The 15351-nt window shown below is 40.0% G+C and overlaps 1 protein-coding gene across 14 annotated transcripts in view; it reads left to right on the top strand.

Moving 5' to 3' along the window:
- Positions 1-15351, top strand: part of LOC105935574 (membrane-associated guanylate kinase, WW and PDZ domain-containing protein 2) — a 156255-nt gene that overhangs the window by 60066 nt on the left and 80838 nt on the right. For all 14 annotated transcript variants that reach the window (XR_002428972.2, XM_012876054.3, XM_012876059.3 and 11 more), the window contains exon 3: positions 7854-7973. Coding sequence is in view for 13 of the 14 variants with exons in the window: in XM_012876054.3 (XP_012731508.2) it covers positions 7854-7973 (120 nt within the window). In the remaining variant the exon portion in view is untranslated. The remainder of the gene's footprint in view (positions 1-7853; positions 7974-15351) is intronic.

The following is a 15351-nucleotide window of genomic DNA, read 5'->3' as shown; positions in this document are numbered from 1 at the left end:
CACTATTTGCAATATTTATAGTGCAACACAATTTAAAAACATGGTTTCCCCATAAAAATACGTTTAAACTGTATCTTCTATGAGTTTGAATGATTGTAAAAAGAAAAAAAGTTTGACTTGCAGCTCACTTGTAGATGCATTTAATGGCAATAAGATTACGTACCCAAGGGAATCTAGTCGAGTTTTTTTTTTTTTTTTTTTCAAGTTCGCACACTTTGCATCCAACAAGGTTAAACAGGAGAAACAAAAAAGCATCCTGCGCCGATTCAGCTGAACAGACATCCAAACAGACAGTTTGTGCGCCGTTGTGACACTTCGCTTGACGCTCATTACACACAGGAGACATGAGCGCTACTACGTGCGTGCACCTTCATGTATAAAATCCTCTTCTGAGCCCACCTGGGGATTATTGTGAAAGAGTGGCACACCTGTTCACCTCTTAGTGAGTATTTTTAGTCGCTGCTGGATTTTGGTGTTACAATAGTCTTTGTAATAAATCCACTCAACTCCCAGGACAGCCTGATGCTGGTGATGGATGAGATGCTATGAGAGACTGAGCTAGAAGCCCAACCAGGGACCAACCGTATCCAGTTTTATTCATTAGAGTTTGCTGCGCACTCCAATTACTGTACAACTGCCCCACGTATTCTTACCACAAATATTCTACAGGAAGTGCCTTTTTTTTTTTCTAGCAATGACTCTCAAGGCTCTAGAGGACATAATTATGTTGGTAGTTCTGTGCGTATAGATTAAAGTATTAACTTTTAATATAAAAGAACCACCTCTTTGTTCCCACACGCACTCACGCTGAGACTGTATTACTGGACCGCCTTTTCCCCCACCCCTTTATTATGATAATCAGCCCATCGATAGTACTATTTTTAGCTCAGAGTCTCTGCCGCTCTGCTTCTCCCTGACGGTGACTTCCTGTGTAATTATATAAATATGCGTATGAATACATGTGTACATTCTCAAGCAGATTTGCAGACTGCAAGGTTAACCAATCAAGCTTTTTTTCCCCCCTTCCTCGATGTCTCTATGTCTGCGGGTGCCTCTTTTGTTTTTCTCTGCCGGTTCATTATTCAGCAAAGGTCTTTGTCCTCTTATCGTTTGACAACCAGCTGAGTTATTTCAGTGCATCAGCTATTTCAGCTTTACTTTCAAATGGACTTTCCTTGTTGTGTTTCTAAGTAATCTCTCTCCCTCGCTTTTTTCCCCCCTCACACACACACACAGCTGCCCTCCCTCATGTGAAAATGTTTTATAGTAGCTAGTTGTCATGGTTTGGACCAGAGAAAGTCTTCATCCTCTAAAGTGGCAGCTCTGAAGCTTTTCATTGCTATTATATATTTAAAGCATTTAAGACATAAATCACTGCGCCGCTTAGACTCCTTCTCACCTCTAAGAGGTTTGGCCACGCTGCCTGATTGCAAAGCAAACACCTTTTTTGGCCTGCAGCCTGTTTTATCCCTTTATTAGTAAGAGCACGACATCCAATCAATAGTTAACAGCAGAAATGCTTTTGCCTCCAGGAGGGCGTCACTACTTCTTGTCTGTGCAGACTGCTGCCGTTTTCTAAAAAAATTTTGCTTGTGCAGCTTGTCGTGCCCTGTTCAGCACATTAATAATTACTGCACCATTTTGCATGAAGCTATGTGCAGTCATGTGTAAAATAAAACCAGTCCAACATCACTAACCAGACCAGTCACTGTTTTAGGTAGAAACCATATATCTACTTGACAAATAATTTACAAGTACGTGTAGCAGATTAATAGAAAGCCAAACTGACCCAACAGCCATGACATCGATCCTACTGATTCTGTGTAAATGTCCCATTAATGAAATACGTGTTCAAAAATAAAAGCAGTGTAGAGTTCAGTCAGCGGGGTTATGATGTGAAAAAAAAAACAAGCGTCAAACAACTAAGAACTAACTAACTTATAATGGACTCCTCACATAAAATCTGAGTAAAATGCATCGTTTTAAACATTCTTCAGAAGAACAGCGTGCTTTGAATAAAAAATTGATTGGAGGAGAGAAAATGTGCTAAAATTATCTTAAAAACTTTCAAATGGAAAACAAAACCAGTAACACCTAGAAGAAAATGGACCGTCGCTGTTGGGCACCGCACTTAGATCCATAGGCCTGCCAATCTGCCTGTCAGCGTGTGCATGTGTGAACATTGTAAGCACAACTGGGTGAATATGACTAATGTAAAAGCACTAAAACGTGCTATGTGATTTCAGTCCATTCATCAACCATTGGCCTAAGGAGAAGCGGTGCAACAATTTGTAGACTAATTTAAGCACAACTGTTACTTTTGGATCTAAAAACTGAATTAAAGCCACAGTACACTTTGGCGCATGGTGGCTAAGCTATTATGGTATGGAGATGTTTCTTTATAATTTGGTGTTGGGTCAATATATTACTTTCCTGGGATCACAAATCAACTCAAGATCCTGATTGGGTTGTGTCGCCTTATGCCAAAGAGGAATTACCCTTGAAATTTGCATTTTTAAACCCCAAACAGACCACTAACCAATTAGCATATTGGGATAAAACAACAAGATTATTGGTATAGAGTGAAGAAAACATGACCTTTCTGAGTAAAAACTAAGAAATGGAGTGGGGCTGTGGAAAGCAGTCTTATCGTGCACAAGCACCAGAAGTCGGTTGACTCCATGCAACACGGGCATGAAGCAGTTCTCCAACACAGTTCAGTATTTCACTGGAAAGCTAAATCTTAAAGCACTTTGCAGTTTCTACGTATGTATAGAGTGGGATGACAAAGCATTCTGTTTCTGAGTGAAAATCAATACATGCAGGGGAACCGTTGAATGGAGTCCAATAATGCTTGGCTGTCATGATTTGGGTTTGGTTATGGTTTATGTTTGTTATTTGATTAATTACTTCACTCTCCTGCTTAAAGTTCAGTTTCTGTCTTAGTTTCTGTCTTAGTTTTGGTTTATGTCATAGTTTGGGTTTTGATTTTGTTTATGTTATCAATTCACTTGGCCTGCTCAGATCATTTCTCTGTATCCAGCCTTTAATCAGTCAACTCAGTTCACCTGCCAGCTCACCTCTTAGTCACCACCCTGTCACTCCCCTTCTCCAGTCACCATCCAATCAGCTTCAGTTTTCTTCCAGTCACTTCCCTTCCCCTGATTAGCTCCACCCATTCCAGTAATTAGTTTCCCTCCAGTCACCTGCTCACTCCCCTACTTATACCTGCCTCAGCCCCCTGCAATCTGCCAGATCATTTCGAGCCTTTTGGTGAGTCTTATCCAGTGGTCTTTTCTGATAGTCCTGTGAATATTGACCCAATCTGCCTTTTTGACGTCTGAGCCAGCCTGATCCCTGAACCTGTTTTTCCTGCCCTGTCTGACTGCTTACTTGTTTTGCCGACCTAATTCTGCCTTTGGATTATCTGAGCTTGCCTGATCCCTGTCTGTGTTTCTGCCTGTATTGGACTGCCATTTTGTGTATCGGCTCTGGACTGTTATTAGACCACCGAACCTGCTTATCCCTGCCTGATCTATTTTTGAGCTTTATTAAAGCCTTTTCATTTACCTCACTTGTTTGGTTTGAATACTAGGTCTCTCTGTCTCTCTAGTTTCTGACATTGGCTGGAATACCTGATCCTAGGTACCAGCATCTGGTCAACTTCATGCTTCCATCCATGTTTCTTTCTCCAAATGTTCAAATTCGTAAAGAAAAGAGCCTGAAATTCCAATTGTCTTACCCACTGTGAGATAATAGCAAATTGTTTCAAGTATTGTTTTATTTTTGGATGTGCTATGTTCACAATATAGATTTATTTTGGAAACAAAAGCTACTTTAAGAACTATTTTTAACTTTACGCACTTCTTTAAGAACACATCTACTATTTTGAACACAACTACGTCGACAAAGATTTCCTCCCTTTGTCCATGAGTTATAGATTATATTTTACTATTTTTGGTTCTTTTGTTTGTTCTTTTTTTTGTTTTTATTGGTCCAGAAAAGAAAGTTGGCGAGATAAAGACTGTAAGGTGGCAACTGGGGCAGAAGAAACACAATATGGATTTTTCCTGGGAGCAAAGACCTGTTTAATAAAAAGGTTTACTTTGCAGGTATTTACAGCAAGGGGCTTAGACGAGGAAGAGCAGGTAGTAAAGCTGAACATCAGGTAATGTGTTAAACCAAAAAAAAAGAGAGGGAGAAAGAGGAACAATTGGCCTATCTGCCTATATCAAACAAAGGATGTGGATCAATAATCCCAGCTCACATCTAACAAGCTGCTTTCCCCTTCCCGCCTGTGTTCAGTTGGTGTGTCCAGCAAAGGAAGCTGTGGGAGAAGGCCATCAGCGGGTCATCAGTATTCCAGCAGGCTCTGCCTACTTCGGTGTGGGCTGCAGAATAATTTCATTCTGATCTTACAGATCAATAGCTGTACCCACTGGAAGGCGACCAGCCCCGCCTGGCTGGGCAGATCCGAGCTGCTGCAGTATTCAGAGCCGCGCGTGCATTGGGTGGTGCTTTTTTTTTTTTTTAAGGTTTTGGTTTTATTAGTTTGACCTACAGCACAGCTCCCGGAGCGTAACGACCTGCTGAATATCCTCACACGGTTATTTATTACAGAGGAAGACAGGGCAGCATCTTTATGTTGTTTTTTTTTTTTTTTTCAAAACCATGGTGAAAAATTAGTCAATTTGTGGAAATTGCATAACACTCAAAGTCCCAAAGTGCAGACTTTAGTCTGCACCTATTTTGTATCGAGTATCCCCCCAAAGGTGTTAACGGCTCTCCTCTGGTGGAATGAGCGCCATTTGCAAATCAAAAGGCAATTGTAAGAATGTAAAGGCAGTTTACCTGTGGCAAATGTAGGAAAGGCTCACCATGGGAATGTGGTAACTGCTAGATGGGACAAATGTATTTTGCTGGTGAAGATTCTCAGTCATCCAGGTCATGGTCATTCCAAAAAAAGGTAAAAAACAAAACAACTGGACTTGTTTTCCGTCTTCAACTACGGAAAACAAGTCCAGTTGTTTTGTTTTTTTACCTTTTTTTGGAACATATGTATTTTACATTTTTCCACTTTATATTTAGTGCTTTATCCATATGTAGACTGCTTTTCTTTATCTGAAATAAAAAAAAAACTTTCTGAAGTTATACCTTCTGTCTGTTGTTTTTCAAAATTGAGCTGTTTGGGGTGGTATTTGGCTCCAGTCCCCCCAACAGTACTTCACAACTCTCAGAACCATTCCACCCCTTCAGCTTTGGTTTTAGTTCAAGCCTCTCTGTTGAGGAGTGTTTTACCTAAAAGCTGGGGTGGGGGGTGGGGGCACTACGGCTGTTCCTTGTGTGACATAAATGTTACTCCAATACTAAAGGCATACTGTTTGTCATTCTCTAAGATTAAATTTTGAATGACATAAAAAGGCGAGACAAGACAAAATACAATTATTCTTTCTTTCATATAGTGAGCTTTGCAATATACATGAGTCTGTTGGTGAATGGACAATAGAAATAGGCTCTGCCTTGCCTTGTTGGAAAAGCATGGTTATGACCTTTTCTCAGCTCAGGAACTAGGACCCGTATAATATCTGGTTGTTCAATAGGTTTGCCTAAATAAAAGATTTAGATATGACTTATCAATATATTCCTGCAAAAAAGGTCTGATGTTGCCGGGCCAGGTAATGAAAAGTGTTGGAACATGCTCCTGTTCTGAACCCAGTTTGTTTCAGCCTTTCTCCAGTCTCTTGTAGAAGGGCTGGTCTTATCACAGGTTATTTGCATTACAAGAGTCACAGTTAGCAAGGTAGAGTGAATACACAAACTTGAAGAGGGGAGGGGGGCTGGCAAGAGAAATGAAATTCCCTGGGTCTTCTAGTGTTAATATACAGGATAAATGTGATAATATAGACTTTTCGGTATGCTCCATCTTTGTAAGGGATTTCATGGTGAGCGTTTGTTCTGACTGAGTCAGAGGACAAATGAGTCAACTTGTGGGGGCGGGGAAGATATTTATTATACCTCGTGATATAATGCAATTCAATATAAAAATGTAAAATGCAGCCTAAAGGATAGCTACAAAATTAAATCAATACCTCTGACACAGTGAAGATTGGAAAATACATTATTTCCTGTCATGTTTTGTTCTTGTTTTTATTACACATTTAGAGTCTAGACAAAGTTTCAAAACAAAGAGACAGGAAATGAAAACATAAATCTTCACATTTACAAAGGGTGAAAACATATGGATTACCAAATACCGTACTATGTTTTTGGTAACCATTGTTTATTGATTTATTTTTTATTATTATTACCCACATTTTTAGATGAATCGCTGCCACAACAATTGCTGGCTGAAGCTTTTAGACATTTATCCAGATCAGGGGTGTAATGAAAACACAAACTTCTCTTCAAAGTAAAAGCAAAAATGTGATTTCCTTTTATTGTCAAACTTAATTTAGAGTTACGTTTTTTTGCTCTTTGGGATACGTGAGCCCACTTCATGTATTCAGACAGGTTATTTTTAACTGTTCTTGAAAACCGAGGCCTGGGCGTGGCTAATGAAATCAAACTCAGTTTACCAAAGCTCATTTGTGATTTAGGAAGGGGACGTAATTAGCTTCTTTCCATCTGAAATGGCTCTATGTATTAACCCAAATGAATTTAATCTGAAACATTTACAGTAAGTGTGATTAAAAAAACATTTATGTGAAAGAAACTCTCCGTATTTGTGTGCTTAACTTCTTCTCTCACTCGGTGTGTGGATAAGCTGCCATCCTCTCTCCCAGCAGTGACATGAACACTGTTGGGAATGTTGGGTAGCTACACCGCAGGAGTGAAGTGGTGACAGACGATCAATAGAGATCTAATGATTAAGATATCACACTCTGGGGAGAGTTAATGTGCATATGTGTGAGCGCCATATGTGGGTCCGCAGCACATCCGTCACCTGCTGTTCTAATCTCCATCAGCTATCAGCTCCGCTATCATGCCAGAAAGCCGGTTTACACCCCTTCGTTCATTCCTGAATATATGAAGATGTTTATTCCAGCATATCTTTCCTTTTCTGGCTTCTGCAGATCTCAATCAGTCCACCTTAGATGGCAAGGCATGGTAAAAAAAAAAAAAAAAAAAAAAATAGAAAGGGCTCGCCTTTTCCTTTTGCCAGGGCGGCGACTGTTTTCTGGCAGGATCGATAGAAATCAGGGATCAACACCAGCAGACTTCGCTGAGCCTGAGTGAAAGTCCACTTGGCAGAGACACAAACACAGCACCTCATTAAACTCAAAACTCCCATCGCTGCCGTTCCACACAAGCCTTGCCGCGACGCTGCCGCACTGATGAAGATCTCCACAGCACTGATGGAGGAAGACTCTAATTGTGGCGTGGTAATGGGGTGCCTCTGCATTCCCCCGCTGCTTCCACAACAATCCAATCGGTGCGGCGTTGCGTGCCGTCGTGCATCGGGGGGGGGGGGCTGACTTATGCCTGGTAAAACTGCCGTATTGATTTAGTCATATTACTGAAGTGCCAGCAGATTGGCTTTTTAGGGACTGAGTGATTGCCGTTTGCCGCTCCTCTCGCTGTCAGCCCGTCAGAATCTTGTGAATGCATCTTTGGCGATCGCAGGCGATGACTCTTCAATCAGCCTCTTCACTTCCATTTCCTTTCTCCTCCCACTTCCTCCCGTACACTTTGTAGCCTCAAATCTGCCGTCTTTTCCTGTCCAGCCTCCTTCTTCTTCTATTTTTCCCCCTCTTGGCTCTTTCCCCCTGCCTTCCTGTCTTTTCTTCTCAAGTGTCCTATTTGGCTGTAATGACCTCTCTGACTCTGTTTTTCTCTTCCTTTTTGCTCTGCAGGTACCACCAGGCAGCCTAAGGAGGGGGAGGTGCCAGGGGTGGACTACAATTTTGTGAGCGTGGAGCGTTTTATGGAATTGGAGCAAAGTGGAGCCCTGCTAGAGAGTGGAACCTATGAAGGTGAGCGCCCAGGAGACGAGCACAGGTGTCAGTGGAGCCATTCTCGTGCTGCTGCGCGAATATCTTTACTTGATTAATCAGATGCGTCGGGAGATGTTCTTGTACACAGCTACAGAAAACAAGCTTCAGTTTTATAGCTCTCTGTCCTTGTTAAGAACATGGGTGTGTGTGTATATGTGTGCGTGCACGTCTGTGTGTGTTAGTTAGTTGAAGTAATGCCAGTTGCACGTCATGTCAAGTCTGTGCATCTCCGCTTTGCTACACTGTGTCAGGGATACATCTACAGATGGAGGATTTGCTGGTTCATTTGCCCAGAAGAAATTTAGAAAAGCGAGCGCGGACGAGCACGCTCACTCAAAAATCGTGTGTAAATGTGCACATGAAGAGGCTACAGGCATCAGTGTGGTCATGTGTGCCTTCCCTTCTACACATGTTCCCATCACAGTCGCTTGCCTCTTCCTTTTTTTTTTTTTTTTTTTTTTTTTCTCCCTATGTGGCTACGAAGTACGTTTCTCCTCAACAGAGAGCTTAGTTGTGCCCGTTGGGGGAAGCGGTCTCTTTCTGGGTGGCTGCACTGGAGGTGCTGCAACTCATTTTGTGATTCAGATTGAATTTAGGAAAGGGGAGACAGAGAGGGCGGAGGATGTAAGGTAAGAAAATAAAAATACCATGCAGTGTCTGTAAAAGTTAATGAGTGAAATCAAATTTGGTTAAATCATTATTTATGATTATTGTTTTTACGCACACTCATCATCATCCGGATGAATTTCATGCGAATGTTAAACATTTATTGATGTGTTTGAACTGTTCACAGGTCAAAGCTGGAGTGATTTCTAGAACCTGCAACTTTGGTGAACTTTAAAAAGTAGAATTCAGTGCACATGTTTGAATTTCCTAAGGTCATTTAACAAGTGGCAGAGCAACCACAGCACGTATCTAGCCATGAACAAGCTTTCAGAGATGCACCAATCAATTAATGAAGGTAAAATACAAAATAATTAGAATTTTATTCCAAATTTATTAAATGCATGAAGACGAAGACAACACAACACATGGTTCAAGATGCACATCGTCAGGTCAGGCATAAAAGAAAACAGGAAATTTGCATCGGGTAGAAAAAGCCTTCTTATCAAAAATGGTACAGTTCATATATGCTGGTTGGACTTCCTGTCGTTTGAACATCATTCATAATGTTTTAATAGGACTGCGGTCTGGGCCTTTCCAGAATCTTAATGTTACCCTACCTTATCCATTTCAAAAACAGTTCTGACGGGTGATATCAAAATAAACACAAGCTTTAAATATTCCAATAATAATGTGGCTTATTGCTAACTGCGTTTTGTTTTTTATTGTTTTTAATAGTAAATAGACAGATCAAGAACCAAAATTAACTTTTGGGCTAAAGTTGACCTATTATGCCCTCTTTAAATATTTATGATAGATCTATGGGCTGTACCAAACATGTGCATTACATTTTTTTTTAGTGTTGGGCCAATGCCATTTTTTGGCCTTGATACCGATACCTGGCTGTGCAGTATTGGCCTATGCCGATACCATCTGTTTGAAATTGATGGTTGTGTGTAGATATAAAGAACTGCATACTACTTAGGGTAGTAGAACTTTTTATAGCCTACCTGAAATGGGTCACAATAGTAAACTTTTGGCTCTCAAAGGCCAAAAGAGTGCAACATTGGTGAAATTATAACATGTATAATAGTAGTGCAACAGTAAGACAGTAAAATTACATTAATAATTGAATAATCTCGAACGCTGGAGATAGGCACCAGCACCCCCCGCGACCCCATGAGGGATTAAGCGGTTTGGAAAATGGATGGATGGATAGATAATCTCTTTTAAACCCTGAGTTTTGGTTCTCAAATGCCAAAATAGTGCAACTTTCATGAACTTATATAACATGTATAATACTAGTCGGGAGAGAGAAGGCTGCGTTCAAGTGACATACAAACATCAAAATAGTATCGTGCCCTATTTGTTGGTACCGATACCGATACCATCATTTTAGTGCTGGATCGGGGCCCCGTCCCACACTAGTATCGGTATCGGTGCAACACTAATTTTTTTGCACAAAATCATTCTCAGATAATGAGATTTTACCTGCCCAGTTACGCCTATCTTTGAGCTCATTTCAAACATGCCATCTATATTTTATGCAAATAAGCTGTAGATGGCCGCGCCATCAACTCAAAGTTTACCTTATACATGTGAAAATGGCAGCCAGCAGATGCACGACGTTACAGCCGTAGATCTTTGATCCTGAGTCAGATCCAGAATCAGAGGCTCCTGCACTACCAGCAAGGATCAGCCATGTCAGAACCAAATGAATTAATTCACACACACATTAATATCGCAGGACGGTTCACCGTCTGCAGTGACGAGCTGACGGTGACTCTGCTGTTTTATTTTTTGTTTTTTAAAGACACTCTGCTACTCAACAGCACAACCAGGTACCATAACAGCTGTTGCTATACACAACATGCTCTGTCTACCCGGTCACCATAATAACACTTTTTATAAATCATTCATCCAACCCTATAATTCATCAATTCACCGTCTGCCGGGGTAGCCCCAGGCTATCAGTAGCATGAGCTCTATCTTGTGCTAAATGAAAAGTCATGTTCATGCCTAACAGCAATGCTAAACACGCAACACGGATAATTAAATACTTACATCTCCGTCATCTGCAAATTTCCAACGAACAGTAAGGACAGAACTTTCCTTCAGTAGAAGTCTTTTGGTAAATCCTGTTGTGTATTGTCGGTAGTTTTCCAAACAGTCCTTCCTTGGCAATGTCAAGGAAGGTTGTCCCTGGCAGAGAGATTGTCATCAAAAATAAAATGAGGCCACACATCTCTGTTCTCCTTGACTGGGAGAATGTGCACAGACATGTTGTTTGTTATAGACAACAAGAACAAAAATCTGTCCTTACCTGCAGCCGTTGTGCAGCTCATACACCAGAAAAGTCAGCTGATGTGCTCCTTTTCTAAAAATGAAGTGGTACGAGCTACGCTAAGTTGGCTAGCTGAGGGGCGTGGCTCGCCTGGGGTTGCTAGGTGAGGCAACAGGGCCTGCTGACTGTGATGCAACAATTTGGGAGCTTTTTGAAATGGCTCATTTTTAGACACCAACAAAACATTTAGGTATTGCCACAAAAAAAAAGGCTGGATGTTTTTTTTTTTTTTGTGCTTTGATTGTTTCTAGGGGCAGTAGAGGCCCAAATGGAAGTGCAAATTTGGCAAAGGCTGAATTTTTCATCAGACCTCATCTTTTAACATTGAACTCATTGTATATTATTTGATTGGTGGTCTCTATGAACCGATCCTCAGATTCTGACTAAAGTGATTCTTCTCTCTGGCCCAGCTCATAGTTGGCACTAAGATATCAGTAGTTTGTTGATGCCAGAGCTTGCAGCAGTGGAAACACAAAGAACTGAAGCTAACCAAGTACAAGCAAACCACAATCAAACAGAGTAAAAAAAAACAAAAGTTTAAAAAAATAAAATTTTTATGCATTTAATGCTAAAGAACCATAATTCTATTTCTTATTTGAGGTTTTAGAGCAAAGGAAAACATAAAACCTTTGCAAAAAGTGAACTAATATATTTTTTAGTTGAGTTTTCTGAAATAAAGGTAATTTTCAACCTGATAGGAAGAAGAAAATAAAGTGAAAAAAACTAATTTTTACCCAATAAATATTGCTTAAAATTGATTATTTTTTTATGGTTTTACTGGAACCATTACATGGATATTTTATGCTCTGTTACTCTATGAGTGCTGTGAGAAATAATTGCACAATCTGCCACCTTTTCCTCAGAGATACCCTTACCTTTGATCCGTGCTGGTATTTTTCAAAGCTACACCACAAAGCTCTTCAAAGTTTACAAAATCTGCTTGAATTAAAAGTGACTGAACATTAAAATGTTCAGAGATTCCTGACAGATTCTGTCCGCGGATCGTAAATCTCCAGTGAACAACTAAACAAACTGGTGCTGGCTGCATCAGTGTGCAATATCGCTCGCGATGCAAAATTGTAGACGCCTTTTTAAATCTGGGTAGATATGTCCCCAGGGAGATGTTTATTGGATGCTGAGCTGCCAAGATGCAATTATTTTGTAGCTGTTAAATAGCCAATATGTTAGGATGTTTGGATTACAATATTGCTCTGTTTCTTTAGTTTAGAATCTATAAAGTCCAATTCAAAGATGAAATGGGAATTTGATTTAAAATCATTTGACAAAGCGAGTCAAAAAAATGCAAAAGAAAATCCCCCCTATACTCTTTGTCAAGTCTAAAAAACAAATGAAAGAGCTGTGACATAAAGTCTTAATTAGTGCAATCTCAAAGCAAGGCTTTGAGCACATCAGAGCTATACAGGCAACCATGCGGGATGAGTTGCAGCTCATTTCTGTGCAAAAGATGCCAAGTAGATGTCTCAGTCAACATCAGGTGAGCGCTATCCTTTGAAATGGCTGAGGAGCTTCAGGAGGAACTGAACTAAATTTGCCTCGGTGTTCCCTGAAGCCTCTCTCCGGGTTATCTGTGAGCTTTCACAGGTGGGTTCTCCATGTCTTTTCTCTCTGTCATCCTTGAGTCTTTGTTTACCTGAGCCTGAGCGCTAACATTTACATTTTTCGACAGGGTGCGTCAAATTTGTCTTGAGAGCGCAGGGGTAACTGTGCTTACTGACAAAATGGAGGCTTCAACAGCGCCTCTATGATCTTGTTTCTGGGTCATTAATGCTGATCCCCCTTTTCATCCTTTTTTTTATGCCTTTCTTCTTTCTTCTTCTCTTCTTCCTTTGGCCACAGATTCCTGACTGCCTTTTTCTCAAGTGCTTTATCCCTGAACTTTTTGACAGGGCTTAGCAGAAATGCAAAATCCCAGGTCCAAAGTGCAGAAACGGCAGTAATGTCGGACAGAGCTTTCGTTAGGATAAACCAGATAACTGGCCTGATACTTAACGACGCTGAGTTCCTGTCCAGCCTCCTTCATCTTCCACCGAGGCACCAATCCTGGTCTCAACCAATTTAGGTTCTTCCAGGAGTTTACAGACAGTGTCTCTTGACTCAGGCTAATGAGAAAAAAAACAACTTGTGTTTCCTCTTTGTGACCAACCCTCCGCTTTGAAGGATTACAAAAAAAGGGATTATGAAACAAGACATTTTGGCTCCTACCCACTAGCTACACTGTCACAAGAAACTGTGTTAATACTTTAGCCTGCAGTGAAATGGTTGCATGTCTCTGTATCATTATCTATTTTTCACTGTGCCTGTCTCATACGATACAGTGCTGGTGAGGGGTGGGGGTGTATTTGTTTCTAAGCAGATTTCTACTCTTTTTACTTTTTTGTCACACTTACATGTTTAAAATCATCAAACAAATTTTTTCCGTCAAAGAAAATCCAGAGTAAATACAAAACACCGTCTTGAGATAATTATTTAATTTATCATGGGAAAAAGCTATCCAAAGCAACCTGGCCCTGTATGAAAAAGTAATTTCATCTCTAAACCCAATAGCTGGTTGTGCCTCCCTTGGGAGCAACAGCTGCCATTGAAGGTTTGTGATAACCGGCAGCGAGTCTTTTATGTCACTGTGGGGGACTCCTGGCCCGCTCTTCTTTGGAGCGATGTTTGAATTCAGTTGGAGGTCTTTCATGCATGAACAGCTTTTTTAATGTCATGTCACAGCAACTCAATTAGATGTAAACGCAAGCGTCAAAACCTAATTTTTTCTTTATTTGCATTTTTTTTCTTCTTCTTTGAGACAATTCACTTTCTGATGTGCTTCAGATTATTCTTCTGCTGAAAGTCATCGATGTTCATGTCATTGTGGAGTTACAATGCAGAAGAACATGTCAATACAAAATAATGATAAGCTTTCTGGAATTGTCAACAATCTTCAGTTTAGACGGTGTTGCTTTAAAACCTGATAAAATTACCTTCTTTTTTTTTTACATTGTTTGTTCATTCATGTTCAAGATTTTTTTTTATGCATGCTACCACCAACATTTTTACCATATCTGAGGCAGGTAAGGCCTGCAGTGCTTTAGATGTTGTGCTAGGTTCTTGTGTGACTCCTAGATGGGTTGTCGAAGAGCTTTTTGAACAATTTTGGTAGGCTGGTCAATTTTGGGAAGGTTTATCAGGTTGTTTGATGTTTCCTCCATATGTGGACAATAGTGTGGATCAATCAGGGTCATAAAAAATGGGTTTGCAACCCCTTCCAGACTGACAGATGTTAGTAAATGTGTTCATCATCTGCTCTTCAATTTCTGTAGATCAGGGATCAATGGTTTGCTTTTTAGGATATTTTAGCCTTCTTCATGTTGTCAGACTTGTCCATTGTATTGCCTGATTCTACAGGACTTCCAGTAATCAGAGCTGTGTGTGGCTTCTGAAACTAAACTCTTTTTTTTTTTTTTTTCAAAACAATGTTGTTTATCATAGTTAATTAATGATTTAACAGACGAGGCAGTTACTTTTTTACTCAGGACCAAGTTGTTTTTACTTATGTACAACTACTTAAACCTTCTGGAATTGTGAGTTTTTGTGAGTTTTCCCACATGCAGCCATACGGCAGTAAGCAAGAGGGAGACACATGATACCGCTTTTGCATTTTGATTTTAACCTTGTAGTTTTCCACTTACTTAGCTTAATACCACAAGTTCCATTATAGTGTTAGAGAAAGTGGCAACACAGCTGTAAATAATCATTATTTACATTCCACACCCATATTTAATAATATTTTTGGTGAACTTGGATAAAATAAATTAGGGTTGCCCAATATATTGGCATTTACATTGGTATCGGCCAATGTAAATCATGTTTTTTAACTTATCGGTATCGGTCTGGTAAGTAAAACTGGGCCAATATTAACAACCGATATCTGTTTCCATCGATTTCGTCTTTGTGCCAGTGTTTCAAGAGGTGGAGGCATTACAGCCAGGATTGTGGGTTAAATGAAGCAGAGATGCGATGTCAGCAGTGTGATTATTTTTTATTTTATTTTTTTCACGGTGTCGAAGAAGACATACGAAAAGCAGCGCGCAAATTTTCATATTGGTGCATCCCTAAATAAATCTCTGACATGAGGAACAAAATATGGTAAAATTGTAATTTCTCAGATTTTAAAGCAACATTGTCTAAATTGAAGGTTGACCATTTTTGTCATTATTTTGATTAATACATTCTTCTGCACTGTAAGTCCACAACGACATTAACTTGCATCCACAGTGGGAAAAGTTTATGTCCAAATTGATATTGTCACGAAACTGTGTGAAAATGGCTGTTTGTCCTGTTATTTCTTCCATAAGCATATATATTTAACGAGAGTCAATGCATTTAAATGAAATTCGGCTTTGA

The sequence above is a fragment of the Fundulus heteroclitus genome, chromosome 2 (assembly GCF_011125445.2).
Source record: "Fundulus heteroclitus isolate FHET01 chromosome 2, MU-UCD_Fhet_4.1, whole genome shotgun sequence".
In the NCBI taxonomy this organism is placed as follows: domain Eukaryota; kingdom Metazoa; phylum Chordata; class Actinopteri; order Cyprinodontiformes; family Fundulidae; genus Fundulus; species Fundulus heteroclitus.
Note: the sequence above shows the minus strand (reverse complement) of the source record. Positions and strands in the feature narration are given on the sequence as shown.